Raw genomic sequence first — 25,851 nt, 5'->3', positions numbered from 1 at the left:
CTCACCTGCTCCAATTGCCGTGGCGGGCAGGTCAGTAAAATTCCAGCCAATGCGTGAGTGAAACGTATTGGAGAGAAGGTTATGGATAACTAGGATTTAAACATTAAATTAACAGAAAATGGAGGACGGAAAGCAAGAAAGTGTTGAAGTAATAATTCCAGAGTGAATAACAGTTTAAATGAGGCTGAGGTGAATGCTGTTTGGAGGTGGAGGCAGTCTTGCTGATGGACAGGAATTTTTGGATGCAGCTCAGGTTGGAATCAAACAGAATGCCAAGGCTTTGAGTAAATCTGTGGAGTAAATTTTGATCTATATAGAGCTGTGATATTGGACTGACGGTATAGAGAGATTGGGAAACCAAGGGCGGGTAGACAGGTGAAACTTGGGGTTACCATACAAATCTGGAAGGGGCCTAATGCCTGTTGACCATGTCCCTGAAGGGCAGTAATTATGAGAAAGGAGGGGAACCAAAAATCGACCCTTGAAGGACTCAAGAGTTGACTGTGTGTGGGTGTAAGAGAAAACATTGCTAAAAATGCATTTACTTTAAAAAAGGTATTCTAAGGTTCACTAAAACTGTGCAACTTCTGCTGCAGTAGGTACTTGTGGCAAAAAGAAATCAGAAGACAGCTCATTGGAGGAGAACGTGCTCTCCTACCTCGTCTGAGGATGACAGAGGTGTACACTTCAGGGGACTAGCAATGAAAAGAAGACTGCTTGGTTTGTACAAACACTTATATCAAATATTGGAAGGCTTGTCAAGGAGATTCACCACCATTGCTGAAAATATGGTGAGTCATCCTCCCACTTGCATAGAGTCAGCTCCCAGGGCATCAATACTCTGAAGTCAACCTTGGTAAATGTAGCCTAGTCCAGGAACATAGCTACAACATAGGCTGTCACAACAGGAGTCCACGACTTGGTGGAAGCTCAAATGGTGGGCAAGAAGGATCTGACTGCAAACCCCTGCTCTCCCTTAGAGAGGCAGATGACAACTGCCATTGGTGAAAATGTGAAGAGTCCTCTTTCAGCCTGGATGGGATTAATCCCAGGTCATTGACAGATTAAATATTAGGGGCTTTAATCGTGTCACTCGTTGTTTGTAGTCTACTCACTTGTAAAGCGATGAAAGTGCTGAACCAAAGCAATGACAGCAGAAGCAGTAAGCAGTGTCCCCAACAGCATGGCTGCTTCCTCACAACCCCATCAATCAATAACAAGCAAAAAGGCATAGCACAGGGTACATGAGGTCCAGCTATACGGGTTATTAAAATGTCATGAATAGATGGTAAAAGGCTAACAGAATGCGAGCTTTATATCCACAGGACTAGAATACAAAGATGTCATACTCGTGCTTCAGCTATACAAAGCCCTCGTTAGACCACACCAAAAGTACTGTGAGCAGTTCTGGGTACAAGACATTCAAAAAGATATAAAGATCTTGTGGGGGGGGGGGGTGGTGCAATGTAGATTTAACAGGATAATACCTAGTTCCAAGGATTAAATTAAGAGTAGAGATTACATAAACTGTACCTGATCTCCTTCCCTTGGGAATGTGATTTTGGTTCCTGCTTTCCAGCCTTGTTTAACTTGAATAGTCAGAATCTTATCCTTAATGCTTGAAGTATGACCATCTTCATTCATAGTCTGATTTTTAAAAAAAATGGAATGGAGAAATTGTCATTAAAAACTTTGTACTAAACAGTTAGACTCACTGGATCCATTCTCCTACAGATTTCCAATCACAATAAGATAAAAATATAACTGTAATATTCTTAGTAGCCTGTATAATTACATCACATGCTGCATGAGATTTTGATCTTCTTCGTGCATCAAAGGCATTAACAAAATAATGCTGTCGACTGAACCTTTGCTCTGGAGTTGGGAGTGCAGAGTTAGAAAAATTCCCAACTCAGCAAGCCCAATTTTTGGAGAAATTCCTTGATTATTCTAATTTGTGTTCAGCGGGGGCACGTGTTAACAGATGTCAGGCCCCCTGCCTACAGAAAGAGATTGGAGGCAGCCACAGGGGCTGCTGGTTGTGGGAAAGGCCTAAGTGAAAGATTTGTCTCAGTGCTCTGGGATTGATAAGAAAAAGAACAAATAAAAAGCAACTCTCAAGACCTCAATTCTCACATCCTCTGAATCTCTCCATGCAAACTCATGTACCCCACCCTTCCCTCTGTGGCTCCTCATATTAACCTACATCCTTCAACCCACCTCCATGGCTCTTCATACCCTACATGCCTACCTATGTCCCTAATCAACCCCATGGTCCTTTATTGCCCCTCATCCAACTTAGTGCCAATTCATGCCAATCCAAGACTCTTACCCACCACCTTTTGCTTTTACAGCTTCCATGTCAAATCACCCAATATGCACAATGGTAGACTCCAGGGACCATGCTGAGATTAAATAAGAAGTGTTTATTGAAGACTACTTTAAAAAACACATTCATAAAAATCTATTCTGTACATTTTAATTTCTTCAACGATTTAATCCATTATAAAAGCAACATTCATTCAAGTACTTAATTCCTTATGAAAACAACATTTGTATTCACAGTCCACAGCAAAGACTTTCTAACCACGTGGAGCTATCAATCAAACTGTGAATTGACTGTAATAATGATAGGTTGTGAAATCAGTCATGCAGCACTAATCCTACAATATAATCCTCAGAGCCTATGTCAACAGACAGGGTGAAATAGCAAAAACTGATATTTTTTAAACTGCAGATTGCTTTTCAAAATAAAGGGTGAAAGATTTAAATGCTTTGATAATTTTGACAACTTTTCAGAGCTTATCCAATTTTTACAAACATTCACATCTATTCTTACTCATCTCAAAGGGAATCTTATCTTTCTTAAACTGCACTTTATTTTTCTCACAGGGCACCTTACCTATCTCAAAGGAGTCCCTGAACCACTCCCGAAGGGTGACCTCTCTGAATAACTCTAGCAGCTTTAGGTCTGCTCTTCAAAGGTCTAAAGCCCATGAGTTGCGTTTTGAACATTCCACTGATGAAAATTGGATCTGTTTAAATGCAGCTGACTTTGCAATTGTAACTGCTCCCATAAACCACAGATGTGCAAACAACCACTCACACCTGTTCCACCTCTCTGGCGAAAATGAGTGCTGGGATCATGGACTTCCAGAATCAAGGAACCAGTGCACCCTCGGTTCAGCTGCAGACCCTTTTTGTTCCCATGAAAAGTCAGACGTGTAATCAATTTAGTCATAAATTTAAATTTGCCTTTTAAAGTTAAATCCATCTTTTTTAGACCTATATACAATACAATGTTGTCCTTGGAGGATGTAGTAAATGTTAGTAAATTTTTTGTTGGTTTTCTGCTTATCAAATGGCTGGAAATATAGATACTGGGTTTGTTCGCTTGTTAAAAGCTGCCTGGAATGTCTGCTGATCTCCACCAAGCTGTTAATGGGAATCAACCTTTAATCTGTTAGAGAAGACATGAAAAATGCCCTGAGTTTCAAATCCTAAATGCTCCCCTCTGGACAGTGCTGGGAAGTGCACAGCCAAGTCCTGGAACCTGGTCTGTTGGTAATGTACATCTGTCATGATATTCCTTGGCAAAGATGAATGGAGGGCATCAATGTGTGCCAGCATCACATGTAACAACTGCAACATTTTAGTTTCTGGTGATAATAATTTAATGTTCACATTATAATTTTTCTTTCATTATTCATTAAAAAAACCTTCCTCTCAATGATTCAGTGAATAAATGTTCCACCTACTGCAATACTAGGTCATACATGCCAGGAGGTCTGAGGCTAAATTTCAGATCAATTCTGAGTTAGTTTATCTTATTCAGACAGTAGTCAGAGTGCTATAGTTCAATTCACCGGATTCCGTCCCCTTCAATTTTCCAATCTCAATCTATGTAAAAAGATTTTAAAAAACTATAATATTCATAGTAGCTCAGTGAAATAATAGTAACTTACCCTACGTGAGATTTTGATCTTCTTCAAACATCCATGAAACAAGTCTTCTAAAGACAAATATAGTTCCTTTTCAATAGGGGGATCTTGTTTCTGAATTCCTCGCCCCTGGAGCCCTCCAAATCCCAGGCTTATGTCTCCTTTCACATCAAAAAAATCTGCAGAGTAAAGTGTGGTGATTTTCAGTAATAGACAACTGTGGCAATGCACTGGATGTATTCATCACATTTTTGTATGTTCCTTTTTAGTGAGTTTCTTGCAAAATTCACTTCACCTTCCAATTGTATGTAAAAATAATTCAGCTTGCTATATTGTTTTTTGCACTTTTTGGCTGACTCCTCCCAGAGTCCCAGTGTGGATTCTGCCCACTAAGGGGCAAAATTGATATGATTTTCACTGTGCTGCAAATATAAAAGAACTGCAGGGTACAGTACCAACCCTTGTACTTGGCCTTCTTTGACATCACAAAGGCCTTCAACACTGCAGTGGATTAAGAAGTGTCCTCCTCCATTTCAGCTGCTCCCAAAGTTAATCATCCTCTCCCTCATCCACGATGCCATGCAAGCCTTGATCCTGACTGACAGATCTACCACAAACCTGATTAACGTTCAGGCTGAGGTCAAGCTACGCTATGTCATCACACCGACGCTCTTCTTGATCCTTCTCATCACAATGCTCTATTTTACCCTTAGCAAGCTCCCTGCTGGAGTGGACCTAAACCGCAAAACAAATGGGTAACTGATCAACTTCTGCTACCTGCAGACCAGGTTCAAGAACGTCCCAACTCCATCACTGAACAACAGACAATATTTGCATCTGCACATACTCAGAGGCTGAGCTCCAACATCTTCATGGAGGCGTACAAAAGCGCGGCCTTACTCTAAACACCCATAAGACAAGGATCCTCTACCAATCTGCCCCTGTCACACAGCATTGCCACTTGGTTATCAAAATCCACAGGCCTTGGACAATATGGGCCACTTTTCATACCTTGAAAGAAGACATCGACGATGAGGTTCAACACCACCTCCAGTGTGCCAGCACAGCCCTAGGTTGCCTGAGAACTGAGGGTGGGATTTTCTGGATGTGCCTGCCCCAAAACGAGAAGAGCTTGCCCAAGGTCAATGGACCTTTGCAGGGTCTGCCCTCCGCCACAATGCACATTGTGGGTGGGAAGAGAAACTTCACTCCAGAATGTTTGAAACCAGAACCTGAGAGCTGGCATCAAGTTCTATAGCGCAGTAGTGATGTGATTCCTGCTATTCTATATGACTCAGGTATGTGGACTATGTACAGCTAGCACCTCAAAAACCTTGGAGAAGTACCATCAGCATGCCTTCACAAGAGCCTGCAAATACACTGGCAGGATAGGCACACCAACATCAATGTTCTTGCAACATCGAAGCATTGACCACCATGGAACAGCTCCGCAGGGTAGGTCACAATATGCACATACTTGGCACGGGACTCCCAAAACAAGCACTCTACTTGGAAATTCAACACAGCAAGCAAGCCCCAGGAAAGTGAAGGAAATGTTTCAAAAATACCCTCAAAGCCTCCTTGAAAAGTGTAACATCCCCACTGACACCTGGAAATATTTTGCCCAAGACCACCTGAAGTGGAGGAAAAGCATTCAGGAAGGAGCTGAACACCTTGTGTTTCATTGCCAAAAGCAAGCTGAAGCCAAAAATTGACTGCAAAAGGAGTGCGTGGCAACCTGGGCACCCCACCCACCCACTCCTCCAACCACCATCTGCCCCACGTATGACAGAGACTGTGTCATGCTTTGGATTCCTCAGTCAGCTGAGCAGTCACTGTTAATGTGGAAGTAATAATTCATCCTCCACTCTGAGGTACTGCCTGAGAAGAGGAGAAGAGATGATATACTGGGACTTCACTCTAAATATTTAAGGAGGCTGGATCTCAGAAGATTTATCAATGTCAGTAGTGCATGATCTGCATAATCATGATGATGTTCCTCTCACCCTATACTCAACTGGGAAAATACTAAATTCTAAGCGTTTACATTATGTTCAGTGTTAACATTTTCAGAGTTTTACTTCAAGGTGCAAAACAAATTGTTTATAAATAGAATTTCTAAAATATCAAACCTTCAAGGTGAGTATTTCCCACTGGCTGCTAAAAGCATCGTGGGACAGAATTTCTGCCTGCCTGACAGGTGTGAATTTATTGAAATAGAACCTTTTTTTCAAACTGAGCTCCCAATAAATTATCTCCCTGCACTACACTTCCAGTTTTAATATGTCTCCTCAGCCCTGGCTATGCTGGGTATTTACTATACACATCTGATAATCCAGTCATTTTTAAGCACTTAAAAACTTTAATTATCCAATAATTGGAATCAGGCAATGTTAATAACACAGCAAAGCACCAACTTCGTGCTTTAAAAAATTGAATTGTCAGGCAAGCTGAATTAAGAGTATTAGTATTCCATGCATGTAATGCTGCTATGGTAGTTCAGAGAGAAAATGCTATGTATTGCAATATTTCGTTTATTTTTGGACAGACATTTCCAGTATCCAGCAGGACCAATGCTTGGAAATGTCTACTGTATTAGAAATAGGCAAAAACCAGGTGAGGCAAGTCAAGTTCCCACCATTGTTTTCTACTTACCAGACCATAAAACTAGGAAGGTTAACTAACTCACAGCGCCAGGGATCCAGGTTTGATTCCTGGCTTATGTCACTGTCTGTGTGGAGTTTGCACATTCTCCCTGCATCTGTGTGGGTTTCCTCCAGGAGTTCCAGTTTCCTCCCACAGTCCAAAGATGTATAGGTTAGGTGGATTGGCCATACTACATTGCTCCGTAGTGTCAGGGGGACTATCTGGGGTAAATGTATGGGGTTATGGGGATAGGACCTGGTGGGATTGTGGTCGGTGCAGACTCGCTGAGCCAAACGGCCTCTTTCTGCACTGTAGGATTCTATGACTCTGAAATGCCATGGCGGATTCTGGAAATATTTCCATTTGAAGTTGTAGCAACTTTTCATTTAAATTTTAAGATTAAGTTTATTCATTGGTGTCACAAGTAGGCTTACATTAACACTGCAATGAAAATCCCCTAGTCGCCACACTCCAGCAAATGTTCAGGTACACTGAGAGAGAATTTAGCATGGCCAGTGCACCTAACCAGCACGTCTTTCAGATTATGGGAGGAAACCAGAACACCTGAAGGAAACCCAAACAGACACATGGAGAACGTGCAAACTCCACACAGAAAGTGACCCAAATCAGGAATCAAGCTTGGCGCCCTGGTGCTGAGGCAGCAGTGCTAACTACTGTGCCACCTAACGTTGTGTTCTGGGAATTTTCAACACAGAAATTGATTTTTAAAAAATGTCCATAATTGAACACTAAATTGGCTATTTCACTTTAATGAAGCCACAAGAATAGTCTGAATGGGAAACGGAGACATTAGTGGAACATAATTCAGATGACTGGGATTTTACCTGCCAGCTGGAGAGCCACCGAGAGCCCCGCCTCACCCTCTTTGAGGAAGGCTGGCTATATTACATGTTAGTCAGGCATTTAAGTGGCCAGCAGCAGGACTTCTCTGGAATCACGGACCCCAAGGGCAGAAATCCCACCCCCGAGAGTATATTGCCTTTAGCTTCACTGAAGAGCAGTGGTAGCTGTCCCATTTAACTGGAGGAGGATTGCAGAAACCGGTGGTATGGGTTCTGGGTGTCCTGATGTATTTTTTATTCATTTGTTGGACACGGATGCTACTGGCTGGCCAGCATTTATTGCCCATCCTTAGTTGCCAGAGGGCAGTTGAGTCAACCACATTGCTGTGGCTCTGGAGTCACATGCAGGCCAGACCAGGTAAGGACGGCAGATTTCCTTTCCTGTTTTTCCGACAATCAACAATGGGTTTATGATCATCAGTAGATTCGTAATTGCAGATATGTTTTATTAAATACAAATTCCACCATCTGCCGTGGTGGGATTCAAACCCAGGTCCCCAGAACATTAACTAAGATTTTGGATTATGACTGTAACACTACATTCTGCACTGTCTTATTTCCTTCTCTATGAATGGTATGTTTTGTCTGTATAGCGCACAAGAAACAATACTTTTCACTATATGTTCACACATGTGACAATAATAAATGAAATCAACCAAATCAATGCACAATTTACCAATCAGGCACTAAGTACCTGATAACATGAGACCTCCTCCCTGGGAGCCTTTAGCAAACACAAAGAGTTTTGATTTTCAGGCTCCCAGCATGGTGACTGCCCCACCCACTGTTCTTCAATACCAACAGAGGTGGGATCAGGCCCTTAAGTGAGTTTTAATTAGGCTTACTCAGACTTGATTGGGGTAGAGGCAGGAAAGGGGTGGAGTTCTCACACACACCATGTAGCCCGATTAAATGCTGTTTGTTTCCAAATTCTCCTGAGGGGAGGGCATTAAATTTCTCCCATTAACATGGGTGCAGAGGCTGACTTTCTGAAATTGAGGTTAGGCACATCGACGGGGCAGAGTAAAGTGAACATTACTCTGTCACATTCTAACCGGAAATCAAAAGTGAAAAAGAAATTCTTAACATTGCTCACCTCAACAAAGGGGAAAAAAAAATGAAGTCTCTCATTTGTTAGAAGAGTTATTTAATGTCATGGCATCACCCAGGGAGATGACGCACTCTGAATGGAACTGGCATCTTACCTACGACAGTTTCCATCAGCATTGTCTCAACAAAGATCTGCATCCTTTTTATTCTTGAATTCCAATTCAAAGTGAATTCCAATTATCAAATTAGTTCACCACTGAGTGCATGGCATCATATGGCAGGCAAGGTGACACATAAGTGGATAGGTTTGACTTAGATTGGCAGTAATAACAACTTTTATTTAAATAGTACTTTTAATGTTGAGGACACATTTATGGCACTTTACAGAAGGGAGAAAATGGATAAAACGAATGAAGGAATGGTGCTAAGGGATGGAAGAATCATCTTGGGTTTTGAGAGCTTTGCAAAGATGGAGCAGAATTTATAGTGAGGTGGACAATGAAATATTTATCTGGAGGAAATGCTGCTTCATTCACATTTTGATGACAGGGGAGGTTGTCAACCTGAAACTGGCTCAATTCCAGAAAACCTGGTGAAGAATAGAATTGTGGGTCATAAGAATATCAAATTCTGAATAAAACACAATTATTCCTCAGCTGATTGGGCAATCTAACACATAGAATCCAACTGGTTAGAGATGAATGATGTATGTTGTCAGGTCAATGTACTGGAGTTCCACATGATTGCCTTTCAGAATCAAGACAAAATATCAGAGAACTTTATCTTTTTGTAGGTTTTCCCTTTTGTGCAGTGACTGAGTGGGTGGGTTAAATATATGATAAATTGTACACAGTCCAGGAACAAAAGATGTTGTATAGGTCCAATGCTCTTTTTCATTCTGCACCATAGAATAGAATTCTTATAGTGCAGAAGGAGGCCATTTGGACCATCGAGTCTGCACTGACTTTAAAAGGGCATCTTACCCAGGCCCACACTCCGCACTATCCCTGTGACCCTGTGCATTTACTATGGCTAATCCACCTAACCTGTGTATCTTTGGACATTAAGGGGCAATTTGACATGGTCAATTCATCTAACCTGCTCATCTTTGGACTGTGGAAAGAAACTGGAGCACCCGGAAGAAACCCACACAGACACAGAAAGAATGGACAAACTTCACACAGTCACTCAAAGTGGGAATCAAACCTGGATTGCTGGCACTGTGAAACAGCAGTGCTAACCACTATGCCACCCCCTACTTAAAGAATAAATTACAATTTATTTTATCTTCTAGAACTGTTTCTAGAACTTGCCTCAATATTCATTCTTAGAATTCCTAAATTGCAGAAGGTGCTATTCAACCCATTAAATCTGCACTGTCGACAATCTACCCAATCCCTATCCCTGTAACCCCACTTATTTACTCTGCTAATTGCCCTGACACTAATTGGCAATTTAGCATAGCCAATCAACCTAACCTGCACATCTTTGGAGTGTAGGAGGAAACTGGAGCACCCAGAGGAAACATAGGCCTAAGCCTAGATGTCAGTGGGACTGTGTTCAATCTTTTCCTCTATCTCTTGCTTTTAGACTGGGTATCTGATCTCTAAAATCTCTCTCTAGCTCAGGGAATAAAAAGTGAGGGATAAAAGAATACAGAAGAAAACAGAAAAAGTATGTACTGAAAACAACTGAAAATTAAATTCACTACATTGAAAATTCATAAGTATCCATAGTACTTATTAATAGTGTAGATGACAATGTGATAGGCCTTTTTAATGTTAAAGATGTCACTTTGTAATGCATTATTGTTACTATTTTGTAGTGAATTTATCAGGCAGTAGTTGCATAGTCTGGCTTCTGGATTTCCAAATTGCTCAAAATATTAATTTATTTATCTGCCATTTTTGTTTCAGTAACTGAAATTTCTAATGTTCCAAAATAAGCTTTAAATAAAATGCAATATGATCAAATTAAATATTTGACAGGAACAAGATTAAATTTACTGACTGAATTGTCTTTTGTTGCTGTAATGTATTCAATAAAATTCTTATTGAGACAATGGTAGACAAATATGGAAAGGGATAATCAGGATAGTTGCTGACATGACTGATGAGGGAATCTACAGGTTTAACAATACTAGACTTTGTTTTACACAAGTGCACATTCTGAATTTTATTAGTCAAACATGATAATCCAATCCTTAAGATCCACATGGTAATTATTAATGACACCAATCTAACTAGTCCAGAAAGTAAACAATTGTAATGTGGAGTTTGATTCTTTTGGATTGTGTATTGTTTTAGATTTTAAATTTGTTATTTTTTTAATTTAATTTTTTCCTCCTGTCTCTTTTCTCCCTCTCTCTTAATCCAATCTACCCTTCCCTCTCTTTTTTATCTTTCAATATTTAATCTTGCATTGAATGCATCGACTCTATTTTATCCTCTTTCTCAGTTTCTTCCTCTCTTTGTTAAGGAGATACACAGTTTGTTCAATTGTTCACCAGGGTCACAGATACTCAATACAATATATAATATTAAACAGAAAATGCTGGACAAACTCATCAAGCCGGCAGTATCTGTGGAGAGAGAAACAGAGTTAACATTTTGAGTCAGTGTGACTGATCTAATGCAGGTATAAGCTCTGCAACTTCTAACAACTTTGTCAGCACAGGTTTTTATACCTTACACATCCAGTATAAGTCTAACTAACCAGACACAACACAAGATGGCTTGATCCAGCAAAATCTGGTCCAATGTGTTAAATTAACTCATTAATGTATAATTAATATTTTGCAGACATGTTTAACAACATGTTTTTATGAGAGAGTGAAAGAATAATGAAGTAAAATCTGTGGTTGGAAACTTGAATGTTGATGTTGTGAAAACAAGTAAGGTATTTCTTTATAATGGAGTATTGCATGTAGAATGAGGCAAGTAGACTTGGAAGGTGATAAATTCTTAAAAATGGGGCAGCACAGTGGCACTGCTTCCTCACAGTGTCAGGAACTTGGGTTCAATTCCCGATGTGGGTCACTATCTGTGTGGAGTTTGCACATTCTCCCCATGTCTGCGTGGATTCCTTTGGGTGCTTCGGTTTTCTCTCACAGTCCAAAAATATGCGGGGAAGGTGGATTGGCCATGCTAAATTGCCTCTTATTAGGGGGATGAGCTAGGGTTAATGCATGGGGTTATGGAGATAAGACCTGGGTGGGATTGTGATTGATGCAGAGCCAATGGGCTGAATGGCTTCCATCTACACTATAGGATTTTATGATTCTATAATTCTATGAATAGCGATCAAATTTATGGTTGGCAGATCCATGTGGTTGAATAATAACTGAAAATAGAATAGATGTTCCATTTGATGTGGTAATTGTTACTTTCTAATATAAATTTTAATTGCACTAGTTCAGCAAAAGAGACCAGTCTTTAAACAAGATTTACTTTCTTTATGTAATTAAAATTTAGATAGAGCCTGGAAGAAGAAGGAAGTTGCTGCTGCAGTAGGATACTAAGTGTTATGATCAAAAATTATAACAAAAAGAGGGCCATGTCCGAGGATGACAATGGTATTCTGTAAATAATGAATTCCAATGCAACGTTCTCCTACTCCTATGGTAAATGTTCATGCTTTGCTGGTACACGTGAAATGTGTCATCAATAAAGGTTAAAGTGTTTTTTTTTAATTTGTATATATTTAGTTATGTCTGATTTGACAGAACCCAAATGATATTTTTAAGACATAGTACATGATTACCTAACAGTATCCAGTTATCATTGCAAATTGCCATGTCAACATTTCCTATGTTATGTTAACCATCACAATATAGTTGCAACCTCTGGCTCCATGAAAACGGTTTCTGAAGTGCTTCTCTCCTAAGGCTATGATACCACTTTCTCAGCAAAGAAAATGTAAACAACTCTTCAGGAACAACACCACAGGCAAACTACTAAGATAACATAAAAGTAGACCTAGGATGACAACCACAGTGCAGTTGTACCACGCTCACTTCTGAATCAGAAGATTGTAAATTCAAGTTCCAATCCAGAGACTTGACCACATAATCCTAGTTGACTCTTCAATGTGGTACTGAGGGAGTGGGGCATTTTCGGAAGTCTGTCTTGTGAAATATATTAAACTGAAGCCAACTTGCCCTTTTGGGTGAACATATAATGCCAAATTCAGATGAAATAGTCATAAGAGTGCTTCAATTTGCTCTTGCATCATCAGGATTGGGGTGGTAAGAGAGGAAATAGCTCAGCTTCCTACTTCTTCTTTGCTCAGAAAGTTCTGCAGGAAAATTAGGAGTGTTTTCTCAGCTGTGAGGTATCCATGGTTGGGCAGTCATGAAATACCCAGACTTGCTCAACAATAGATATGTTTGAATAAGGCATCAGAGTGAAAGTCTGACATGTGGTGAATTTGAGGATCAGCCTTAATTTTTGTGCTCAAGTCCTGGAGTGAGACCAACATGCCTCCTAATTCCTTTTTGTTGTACGTGGTCTATTCATTAAAGCCGATGGAATTTGTTTTTGGCATAGCCACACACATGCAGTAACTTACATTCAACCAGTGCGTCAACATCCAAATTGCTACATGGCTGCATAGCTTACAGGAAACATTGAGTGAGACTTGAACTTACAGTCTTCTGACACAGAGGCGAGAATGCTACCGACTAAGCCACGGCTGACTCTTATTTTAAATAGTTAGGTTCAAATTTGAAGATGGTGTCTCCTAGGTTCCAAATGGATGATGGATGACAATCAGCCAATGATGAATTAAGTAGTGTCTCAGAAAGCAGTTAATATTGAAGCATCCCATAATCATTTTAAAAACCTCAATTACATTATTCTGCAACCTTATAAACTCAAGGGAACACAAGGTAGCTCATGCAATCTGTCCTCGTCATTTATAAATGCGTCACAGACATGCTGTCAAGGAGTGGAAGTACCTACTCTTATAAATGTTTTACACTGCTTGGTATCTAGCTTTTGACAGCTAAAACAGTAGAACACAAGTCAAGGAAAGTTGTGATCAAACTGTATAGCACTCTGTTCGGACCTAAGATTGAATGCTACATGCAGTTCTGGTCACTGAGGTACAATGATGGCATTTAAGTACTCGAGGCAGTTGTGAGTGTCAAGATTTGAGTTATGAAGAAACACTGGATAAGCATACTTTTATTTTCAAAAACGAAACATGAGGCTACCCAGATGGAACGTTCTGAGATCGTGAACTGCAATATCTTGGTTGAAACAAGATATATTCTGGCATCAATTGGTAGCATGTCCCTTTACAAACTGCCACCAACTGGCATACATTTCCAGTTGGCATAGGCAGACAAGCATTCATGATTCAGTAGATAATGAACAATGTCATCTCTGTGTTAACATTACTTCTCACATTGTTATTTCAAAATTTAATGGAAGTACCTGCATATGGATTATCTCCACCAAAGAAGTCCCTGAAGACTTTGTAGGCATTTCCATGAAAAGTATATCCAAATGTCCAAGCATCAGTTTCACCGTATTCAATGGGAATGCCTCCTTTCAATCCCTCCTCACCAAATTTGTCATACGTTGCTTTCTTTCTTACTGAAAAAAGTACGATTGAACATTTCTCACACATTGATTTATCTAAATTTGTAAACTTCACTAAAATGCCCAATCCTACCAATTTTCTTCTACATGGGCATAAGGTGTTTCACCCCGGTGTCATTCTATTGACTCACTAGGAGGCTTTTATCAATACAAACTTTATTTACCAAGCAGTTTAACTAAAACAAAATAAGTAGCATGACCGTCACTAATTGAACATGTCAAGATTCAATTCTTAACTGCTAGTCTATCTCTATTAGTTCCAATTTAAGCAACATTCCTCATAGCCTTAAACTCCGCTTCAGAATTAGTTAGGAAAAACACACAGGCTTATGTGGGTTTCTAGTCCTCAAGCCTTTTAACACCTCTGGAGAGAGATGCCTATTTTCTAGCAGGTCCCAGAATTCAACCTCCAGAGAGAGGGGAGAGGGGGAGAAGAGCTACTGCTCCTTGCAAACAGAAACTCCCTGCTTCTTTCCTCCGTAAGCCCAGTTCCTCCCATTGACACATGATGTGCTTTTGTCAATCAACCTAATTAAACCTTACTCTGAAATCCCAGGGGACAACCTAAAAAAAAACAAAACTGCATTAGCTCAGATTAAAACAAACACCCCAGTATCAGGGGTCAATTATGTTTCAACATTCTTAGCAGGTGGGCTGTCTGGAGCAAACAAAGCAGCACTGTTTAACAGAGTTGAATCTTAACATATCCTTTAAAAGAAAAATGACACAAAATACATTTCTTAAACACCTAGTATCAACACAGCAAACTACAAGATAAATGTATTTTCACTGATTTCATACTTGTAGCTATCAACGTTTACCAAAGACTGAATTTAGGCATCAAACAGGGTACATCAGAATTTCATGTTTTAGAAGATGGTATTTCCAAACCAGATTGCAGTGGGTTCAAAAAAATGCATTACAACCAAGTCATGAGAACAACAAAAATGTTTTTTAATTTCTTCACTCACTGGATGTGGGCATCACTGTTAGCATTTATTGTATAGGTACACCCACAATGATGTTAGGAAAGGAGTTCCAGAATTTTAACCTAACAGTGAAGGGTAGCATTGTTCCAAGTCATGGTGGTGTTTGACTTGAAGAGGAATTTAGAGGTTGTGTTCCCAAATACCTGGTGTCCTTTATGTTAATTCTCTGGATGTACATATACATTGCTGATTAGGCTGGTAGATTTTGCCCGCCTTTAGATGACTGGAATTGGGACATCTTGAACAGCTGTCTTCCTGTGATGTACACTTTAATTCAACTAAGTGGTATGCTATGAGTTAGTCATTGGCTAAGAGGACTGCAGCGGTGGCCCTAAGTGACATAATCTGAAGACATTTCACTTTAACATCCAGCTGTACTGCACCACCATCTCTTTTTACCTCTATATTGCCTCCAGTTGACCTGATTGCTTGTCCAACATTCAGTACTGAATGCAGAGAAATTTCTTGCAACTAAATATTGGGAAGATCAAATTATCTTCAGTCCTCATCACAAACTTTAATCCATAGCCACGGACTTCAACCCTCTCTGTGGCAGCCGTAATTAATAGTGAGGCCCTTCCTTTTATCATTGTTGCAGTTGGCATTTCCTGTCCTGGAATGAGAAGCGAGCCATTGTCACAGGGATGTACGTGAAGTAGAGGGACCTTGTTTCCCTTTGACATCATCAACTCAAGTAACTTTCTTTAAGGTCCAGCAAATTTGAAGTGTTATGATGAGTTTTTTTTAATGTCTTTAAGGTTTATGTTTAGCTATCCCTAATCCTTCGAAAACTTTGATTGTTGTTCAGCACTGATATAAAAAACAATTGCTAATGTTTAAAATACTTTCAATTGATTTCCTATGTTTTGAGTTCAGATAGAGGAATGTGGATTTATTTATTTATTGTAGAGCTGTTTAATAAAGCAGAAATGTTTGAATAGGTGTCTTTTTAATTGCATTTGTTTTCATAGAGGTAAATGGTACTGCATTTATTGCAGCTTTTACAACATGGGAAGATAAAATGTTTGTAAAGTGGTTAATGGCTGGTGATGGCGTTTTTATAGGAAGTCTCCAGGTCCCTACCGCTGGATCAGAACCTCCGGATTTGAGTCTAATGCCAGGACTTGTTGGCCATGGAAGAAGCATTCATAACATGGTTCAACAGGCTGATAATCAGCTCAAGAATCCTTGCACAACATTCCCCCACTATTCTCCAAAGGGAAAACAGTGTGGGTGTGAAGATATGCTAAAACAAACTGGGTTTTTGGTGTGGGTAGAAGTGGTAGTGGGTGGAGGGTTGTGGTGGTGCAGATGGTACATGGTGCAGCTATGAGAGGGTGGGCATTGTGTTTGGGTGTTAATTGTTCAGGTTTAGTTTAAAATAAATATGTAAGTTTTCCTGACACAGCTTTCGCTGTTAATCATGTCAACCCAGGTCCTACAGTTTGGAAACTTGTGATAAACAGTGAAAGTGTCCTGGCACAAATTAAAATGCAAAGCTCAAGTCTCTGATGTTAAAGTCAGCATCAGAGACATTCTCAAGTCCGGGCTACGTAATTCTGCCCACCAGAAATTTAAACAGCATGGGTTGGCGTGACATTAGGGTCCTGATGTGCAACAATGACAAACATCTGAACATTCACCATTGTTGCCATTGGAAGATCCAGGCCAAGAATTCTGTGACTTGTTTGAGTCATCATTTAAGTGCCGACTGATTTGGTAGAAATCACTGGTCATATCTTGGAAGGATCCAGAAATATTTGATACAGGAGTCACTGTTACACTGGAAACTGTGGTCGTGTCCCTGGTTTAGCAATGCAAAGGCCTGAATGTGAGTTCAAATTCCATCATGACAGTTTGAGGATTTGAAATTTGGTTTAAAAATTTGTGTCCAAAAATAAAATGCTTATATCACTAGAAGTAATTGTGTGTTGCTACAAAGTCAACCAATTCACTATTATTTTTGTGAAGTAAACTTGCCATCTGTATTCGCCCTAACCCATATGACACAACAATCCTACACTCATATACTTGTCTCTAACTGCCCTGTGAAATGGCATAGCATACCACTTAGCTGAATCAAAGTGTACATCACAGGAAGACAGCTGTTCAAGATGTCCCAATTCTAGTCATCTAAAGGTGGGCACAATCTACCAGCCTAATCAGCAATGTATATGTACATCCAGAGAATTAACATAAAGGACACCAGGTACTTGGGAACACAACCTCTAAATTCCTCTTCAAGTCAAACACCACCATGACTTGGAACAATGCTACCCTTTCTTCACCGTTAGGTTAAAATTCTGGAACTCCTTTCCTAACATCATTGTGGGTGTACCTATACAACAAAGTAACACTGGAACATTTCAATCTCAATATAGGGGCAATTTAGAATGGCTAATCCACCTAACCTGCTCATCTTTGGATAATAAAAGACAATTTAGCATGGCCAATCCATCTAACCTACTCATCTTTGGACAGAAAGGGACAATTTAGCATGTCCAATCTATCTAACCAATTCGGTAGTGCACTTGCCCACTGAGAGTCTGGATATCCAGCCATGCACTGCTTCTGCTGGAAAGCTAGAAAGCCAAACACAAAGGTCTCTCTTGCCTGTGCTCTTCTCAAGCCAGCTGCCAGGTAATGTAGTATCAGATCAGTAAGTTTATTTTTCTCTGCTGTCTATGACAAAGAAAATTTTCCAAAATCAATTGGTGACACGGTGACTAGCACTGCTTCACAATATCAAGGACCTGGGTTTGATTTCAGCATTGAGTGGAATGATCTGTTGGAAGTTGGTGCCGTCCTAATGGGTTGAATGGCCTCCTTCTGCACTGTAGAGTTTCTATGGTTACTTAGACCATGTATGCTTAGTCTAACTTGCCACATGAGGGAACTAACCACTACAGCTGAATTGCTAAGATGCAGCAGGAAACGGATAGAAGTAAAAATAAACAAACATTGTAAGAAGTTTCCAAACTTCAGGCAAGTGTTCTCCAAGGCAGCTTCAAGACACACGACAATGCAGAATCGCAAAGCACTAACCACTACAGCTGAATTGCTAAGATGCAGCAGGAAACGGATAGAAGTAATAATAAACAAACATTGTAAGAAGTTTCCAAACTTCAGGCAAGTGTTCTCCAAGGCAGCTTCAAGACACACGACAATGCAGAATCGCAAAGCAGAAACTGGTAGCCAAGTTCCAGCCTCAACTGGGATCTTCGGTTCATGTCACAGTACTTGTAACCCCCACCATACTGCCTGGGTTTGCAAAATCCTATGAACTGTCCTGGCTTGAGACAATTCACACCTCTTTAACCTGTGATTATCCTTTGCTCCACTCACACTATTCGTAACTGTAAAAACTTGCATTCCAACCGCTCTTCTCATTCCAATCTGTAATTGTCTTGCAATTGTGTCTTTGCCTATATATGCTGTGTTTGTGAACTAACCTCCACTCACCTGATGAAGAGCTGTGCTCCAAAAGCTCGTGATTTCCTGTGCTGTGTTGTTCTTTGTTCTTTGTTGTTCTTATTTCAAATAAACCTGTTGGACTTTAACCTGATGCTGTGAGACTTCTTCCTGTGCCCACCCCAGACCAAAGCTGGCATCTCCACCTCATAAAAAAAATTGACTTTTCATTGTGAAAACCTGAATCTTATTAAAATAATTATGTTTACAGCTTGGGTCACTGTCTGTGTGGAGTTTGCACATTCTCCTCGTGTCTGCATGGGTTTCCTCCGGGTGCTCCAGTTTCCACCCACAGTCCAAAGATGTGCGGGTTAGGTTGATTGGCCATGCTGAGAAATTGCCCCTTAGTGTCTAGGGATGCGTAGGTTAGAGGGATTAGTGGGTATAATATGTAGGGGTGTGGGGGTAGGGGTAGGGCCTGGGTGGGATTGTGTTTGGTGCAGACTCGATAGGCCGAAGGGCCTCTTTCTGCACTGTAGGTTCCATGAAATCCTTCTCCTTCAAGTTTAATGGATACTCTTGTGAGAGGCTGAATGAGTGAGATTTTGCTGAGAAAAAATACAGGAATTAACTTGACTGAAACAGGAATTCAGCGCCTTGAAATAATTAGTCTAAATCTGCAGGACAGAGCAGGTAAATGTGTCCATAATGTCTGTCTTCTCAGAAGATTTAAGTGGAATGTATCAATGAGAGGTAATCATGTTGTAAGATGCCTGCAGAGGGAGAAGGCAGTTGAGTTTAACCAGAACTGGATTTCATAACTGAAGTGAATCAGCCTTCGAGCTAGTTATAGTTTTTTGAATTTGTTGATCCTTTGAATCCAGCTACTTACCCAGATTTTCAGCCAGCAGTGAAGGAATAATGCTCATGTTTCACAGCCCTGATGCCTGCCCACAGGACTTTTGTGGGCCTTGAACTTGCTATGACCAGGATTTTAATAAGCTAATTACTGGGGGATATTAATGAAAAGAAAACTCAGATTTCACAAATAAGCATCAACTGTATTATAAAACTCCAGAAGTAATGTTTCAGTTTGTATTTTAATTTAAAACCTATGAAATCTATAATCTGAATGTATCAGGGCCAATCAAAGTGTAAACAAAAATGCATGATTAAGGTTGCAATGCTCACATGAATTAAATAGAACAAAGAACAACACAGCACAGGGAACAGGCCCTTCGGCCCAACAAGCCTGCGCCACCATTTTAACATTGTGAGTGCCCTCTTCTACCTATGACCTTTGTCTATGCCTATTGGACTCCACAATAAAGGAATTATAACCAGATTGAAGGACGCCTAATTTAGGGACAATATGTGGAGATATTTGTCTTGTTTCATCTGACCCTGAAATGTACTCATTTTTCATACATTTTTACAGCTCCTAGTTAGAAAGATTGAAATACTCACAATCACTTAGAACATCATATGCTTCTGCAATTTGTAGGAACTTTTCCTCTGCACATGGATCCTTACTTTTGTGTGGGTGGTACTTCAGGGCCAATTTACGGTACCTACAATGGCAAATAAACATACTCAGTAAAATGCAATAAGTCTTCTCCCTTTCCATTTATTGCCCTGATGGTTTAATGAAGAAATGTACTTCTCTCTCATACATGCCACCCTACAAAACCCACAAAGGCTTCCAAAAATCTGGCACAATTTCAAAAAACTCAATAACACAAATTACAACTGGAAAATATTCCCAGGTAAAGACTGAAATGAAAACAGAAAATGTTGGAAATATTCGGCAGGTCAGTCAACATTTGTGGAGAGAGAAAAACAGAGTTAACATTTCAGGTTGATGATCCTTCATCTGAAATTAAACATTTACAGCAAAGGCTACAGGTTCAAGGTGACTAAGTGTGTTTAATTTTTATTGAGTTGAATCTCTGAACTTTTATCAGTGTTTTGTGATCTGATTCATGACTCAGTTTGTTTTTTATGAAAGGTAAAACCCAGTGGCCTGGCCTGTGACATATTAAAAGTAGAAATTATAATGAGAATACAATGGGTCACAAGCTTGCCATGGCATTAATTGCAATTGTACCCAACATTTCATTAAATTAATTGTAGAGGGATAAAAATTTAAGCACACAGAAGTGTGTTTGAAATCATGATCGGTTTAGGCATTTCTGAATGGGAATGTGAACATTAGAAATGCAAAACTAAATTTATAGAGGGGTCTGGCAACAAGGTTGCCAAATTATTTTGATTTTTGACCCTTTTTTGATGCATTTTCCAGTATTTTGAAGATGATTGTGATTTTGCATTTGAAACCAAAATTAATGGTGAGTGGCATGTTTACATGTTCAGGGGAACGTGCTCATAAACTCTACAAAAACCAGTGCCATTCAGAATGATCAGACTGGGCATTTTTTTAAAATTTGATTTGATTTTTTATTGTCACATGTATTAGTATACAGTGGAAAGTATTGTTTCTTGCGCTGTACAGACAAAGCATACTGTACATAGAGAAGGAAAGGAGAGAGCGTTACAATCATAGCAAAGCCATTAATAAAGACAACCTTTTCCACTGTCACTCATTCATTAAGCCTTTACATTGACCATGTCAGTGAAGTACATCCCAATTCAAATCAATATTTGACCATGTATTCATATTGTTTCCATTTATTGGTAAGGGCTGCAAATCCATTTATTGGTAAGGATTGCAAAAGGGCACTATGACTAAACCTTACAAAAACAATGTAAGTGGGTCTCCCCTGAGCCTTACAACAACTTGCACTTACAGGGCACCTTCACCATAATAAAATCTCACAGAGCACTTTACAAGTTTTATTAAACAAAATTTGACAGTGCACCATGTAAGGGGATACCAAATCAGATCAAATGCTTGGTCAAAGAAGTAGGTTTTTAAAAAGCATGTTAAGAAGGAAAGAGAGGTAGGGAGACCAAGGGATTTGAGGAAGGCATTCCAAAACCTAGGGCCTTGGCTAACAGCAGGATAATTAAAATCAGGAATGCTCAAGAGAAATAGCAGAGCATCTTGATCCTGGACAGCTATAAGATTGGAGGAGATCACAGAGAGGAAGAGGTGAAGTTATGGAACGATTTGAAAACATCCGCAATCTAGCATTGCGCCAGGACTTGCTGGATTCCTTATGACAGCAAATACGACCTGTTCCTTTTTGATTGCTCTTGTTGGTTTCTAAAGCATCCAAATGTAGATGTCATGAAAACTCAGAGCAGTACCTCAAGCATCAACAACAATTGCAGTAACTTGAGATAAATTTGACCCTTAATTGCTGGTAGCATTAGAAGTATTGATTTCTACCAACACCATTTTATATGGACAACCTGTAGAAACATTGTGAAATGCTGACAGTTGGCACGTATACATGTTTATTGAACGCAATACTTGATGTAACAATTCCATTTGCTAGCCTCACCACAATATCAGCTTGTATTAATTAGTTATCAAACAAATGTGCCAGTGCTGCAAAATAAATGTAACTTAGAAATGCGATGTAAGGGGAAAGTAGAGACCTTGAGGATGGACTCTGGGATAATTTTCCAACATATTCAGTCCCAATTACTCAGGACAGATGGAAGAAATGTCTCGATTTTCATTGGAACTATAGCCGCTTTCAAGCAAGGAGAGAAAAACGAAATGGACATAGTTGACTCTTTAACAATGCAATTCATGAAGGAGAGTTTTACTAAATTTACCAGAAAAGATTATGTTAAAAATGTACACAAATGATGCATCTTAATGCATCAACCATAGGATGATAGGGAATTGAACTGTGGCCTCAAATTGATGGTCTTTCCTCTTCTTGTTAGTTTTACATTAACTTTTTTCATCTCAATGGTTAATATGCCAATAATATAGCATCATAGAATGTAGACCACAAAAATTTGCAGGTTTTTTGGGGTGATGGGGTCGGCAGACCGGTATCTTATCCTCCAATACTTTGATATAAGCAGCTCTACGTTATTGAACACCAATCAGTACAGTAAGCTGTTCTGGGAGCCACACATTGGACCTTTTAAAAAAAATAATTTTATGGGATGTGGGTGTCGCTGGATAGGCCAGCATTTATTGCTCATTCTTAGTTGGCCTTCAGAAAGTGGTAGCAAGCTGCCTTTTTGAACCACTACAGGCCTAGGCGGAAGTGCAGTGTAGATTTACTAAAATTATACCTGGATTCTAAGGGTTAAACAACGAAGAGAGATTTCAAACATTCCATGGGACTTGGATGGCTAAAGGGCAAATTCATATAGTTATAGAATAGTTACAACATAAAAAGGGGTCATTCAGCCCATCATGATTGTGTCAACTCTCTGCAAGTGCTAATCAGCTAGTCCCACTCCCTTTCTCTTCCCCCCTAGCGCTGCATTCTTTTCTCCTCAGGTTCTTATCCAATTCCCTTTTGAAAGTCATGACTAGACCTGCTTCCATCACACTCTCAGACAATACATTTCCAATCCCGCTAACCTATGCATCTTGTCATGAGAATAGCAGAAGACTTCATGCAGACAATAATGATCAATAACGGTCACCATAATGTAGAAGCCAAAGGCATGCTTATGTTCTGACTTTCACACAATTAGTCTGACAGTTCAATCATCAAAGGTTGTGATCAGAGTCTCCTCTCCATGGAGAACAGCCCTGGTTTCTCCCAGCTACCTACATAATTTTTCTCGCATCCCTGAAAACATTTTCACAAATCTTTTCTGAATCCTCGCTAAGGTCTTTGCATTCTTCCTGAAGTGCAATGTCCAGAATTGGGCACAAAACACCAGGTGAGAGTGATCCATATTAGTAAAATAGATCTTTCTCTACACCCTAACTATGATTGTAACACTACATTCTGCATTCTCTCGTTTCCTTTTCTATGAATGGTATGTTTTGCCTGCATAGCATGCAAGAAACAATACTTTTCATTGTATGTTAATGCATGTGACAATAATAAATCAAATCAAGTCAAAATCAAAACCAGTGTTTAGTAAAGGTTCATCATCATTTTCTTGCGTTCATACTTTATTCCTCTATTTATAAAATGTAGAATCCCATATTTCATTTTAACCATTTTCTCATCCTTTCCAACTACATTTGATCCAAGCTTCAACACAGTAAGCAGGATTTTCCAGCTACCCTTGCTCCAAAACTGGAAAATCCTACCCAAGGTCAATGGACCTTTCCATGGTCCACCATTTGCCCGCTCCGATTCCCGTGGCAGGAGGCAGGAGGGAAGTAAAATTCACCTCAGTAAGAAGAACAGATTGCATAGAGAGAATCCATTTCTGCTGACTGGAGAGTCTGGGACTGGGGGCATAGTCTAAAAGTTAGAGACAGAACTTTCAGGAATGAAATTAAGAAACACTCCTACACAAAAAGAGTGTTCAAGAAAGAAAAGAAGTTTGGAACTCTGTTCCATGATGGGCAATTGACGCAAGATCATTTGTAAAATGTAAATCTGAGGTTGTTAGATTTTTGATTTTGAAGGGTATTAAAGGATATGTGGCAAAACAACAACTGAATTTCCAGTTAACACAGACCAAATGCAACAGGAGATCCAAATATTTCAATATTGAAAGGGAATAGAATTTTAATTTTACTCCGAAAAGTCTAAAAACAATACCAACTGACTCAAGAACAGCTCTGTCCCAGCTGCCATCAGACTTTTGAATGGACCTCCATATATTAAGCTGATCTTTCTCATCACCCTATCAATGACTTTAACACTATATTCTGCATCCTCTCCTTTCCTTCTATGACATGTACTCTATGAACAGCATGTTTTGTCTATAGTGTGCAAGAAACAATACTTTTCATTATATCTCAATACATATGATAAAATAAATCAATTTGACTCAATTAAATTCAATCCAGGACGACCAAAATTTAAAGTTTAAAGTTTGGGTGGCACAATGGCACAGTGGTTTGCACTTTTGCCTTGCACACAGCCAGGGACCCGTGTTCAATTCCTGGCTTGGGTCATTGTCATGGTATTCCGGTTTCCTCCCACAGTCCGAAAGGCGTGCTGGTTAGATATATTGGCCATGCTAAATTCTCCCTCAATGTATCCAAAGAGGCACTGGAGTGTGATGACTACAGGATTTTCACAGTGACTTCATTGCAGTATTAACATATGCCTACTTGTGACACTAATAAACAAAACTTCTTTTAAAACAAAAATTCACCTCACCCTATGGGAACTGTAACACTATAATATTACCTTTATGGAGAAGTGATGGCTGAGTGGTATTATCCTAGACTATTAATCCAGAAACTCAGCTAATGTTCTGGGGACCTGGATTCGAATCCCACCACAGCAGATGGTGGAATTTGAATTCAATTAAAAATATCTGGGATTAAGAATCTACCGATGACCATGATTCCTTTGCCAATTGTCGGAAAACTCCATCTGGTTCACTAATGCCCTTTCGGGAAGGAAATCTGCCTTACCCAGTCTGTCCTAGATGTGACTCCAGAGCCACAGCAACGTGGTTGACTCTCAACTGCCTTTGGGCAACTTGGGATGGGCAATAAATGCTGGCCAGCCAGTGACGTCCATGTCCCACAAATGAATAAAAAAAAATTCTGCACCCTCTCCTTTCCTTCTCCCCTATGTACTCTATGAATGGCATGTTTTGTCTGTAGAGACAAACAATACTGTCTCACTGTATCCCAAACCATTTGACAATAATAAATCAAATCGAATCAATGGAGGGAAACCAAAACGTGAAAGCTGAAAGGAAGTTTGGGATGCAAAATGCTTGGCAAATCTCCAGCTTAGATTTGGGAGTGAGCAGGCTGATCAGCCTGATTTTAGTGAATGGAGGAGTAGTTCTGAGGGGTGAGATGTTGGCCCACTCCCTCCCTGTGCCCTTGGTGCTGAGGAAGGATCACTCACGCTTTCTTAATATCCGCGTCCGTTGCGTTCCTGAGGATGCCCAGGAGAATGTAATAATCCTGACCCATCTTCTTCAGCCCTGCGGTTTCCTCACTATATTAAATTTGAAGGGTGCTCGCTGGCTTTCCGCTCTCCACCGGCACCGCCGCCTCCCGGCCCCACGCCGGACCTCCGTTGCTGTGGCAACCGCCCGGCCACAAAATGGCGGCGATGGTTTAGCCAGTCGCCATGGTTACCGCCGCACGGCCTTCTGGGAGTTGTAGTTCCTCTGGGTGAAGGTTGGGTTCTGTTCAGGATTTATCCCTTTTTAAGTTTAAGACAGGAGGTGAGAGCCCTGTCTTGTCAGCTTGGATCGGGAATGTCTCAACTTGTTGAGACTCTGAATTGGACTTGATTGAATTGGAATC

General features: G+C 40.0%; 1 protein-coding gene across 3 annotated transcripts in view; it reads right to left on the bottom strand.

The window, feature by feature from the left end:
- Positions 1-25,605, bottom strand: part of dnajb13 (DnaJ heat shock protein family (Hsp40) member B13) — a 43,058-nt gene extending 17,453 nt beyond the window's left edge. For 2 of the 3 annotated variants that reach the window (XM_080197959.1, XM_080197961.1), the window contains exons 1-5: positions 25,445-25,605; positions 19,974-20,077; positions 13,939-14,100; positions 3,966-4,120; positions 1,534-1,647 (exon numbers count right to left, since the gene is read on the bottom strand). In XM_080197959.1, the coding sequence (XP_080054085.1) occupies positions 1,534-1,647; positions 3,966-4,120; positions 13,939-14,100; positions 19,974-20,077; positions 25,445-25,512 (603 nt within the window). In that variant the 5' untranslated portion in view covers positions 25,513-25,605. The remainder of the gene's footprint in view (positions 1-1,533; positions 1,648-3,965; positions 4,121-13,938; positions 14,101-19,973; positions 20,078-25,444) is intronic. The other variant, XM_080197960.1, reaches the window with a different exon arrangement.
- Positions 25,606-25,851: the final 246 nt, after the last annotated feature.

This window comes from Carcharhinus amblyrhynchos, chromosome 10, assembly GCF_965287045.1.
Source record: "Carcharhinus amblyrhynchos chromosome 10, sCarAmb.v2.hapA, whole genome shotgun sequence".
NCBI lineage: Eukaryota > Metazoa > Chordata > Chondrichthyes > Carcharhiniformes > Carcharhinidae > Carcharhinus > Carcharhinus amblyrhynchos.
Note: the sequence above shows the minus strand (reverse complement) of the source record. Positions and strands in the feature narration are given on the sequence as shown.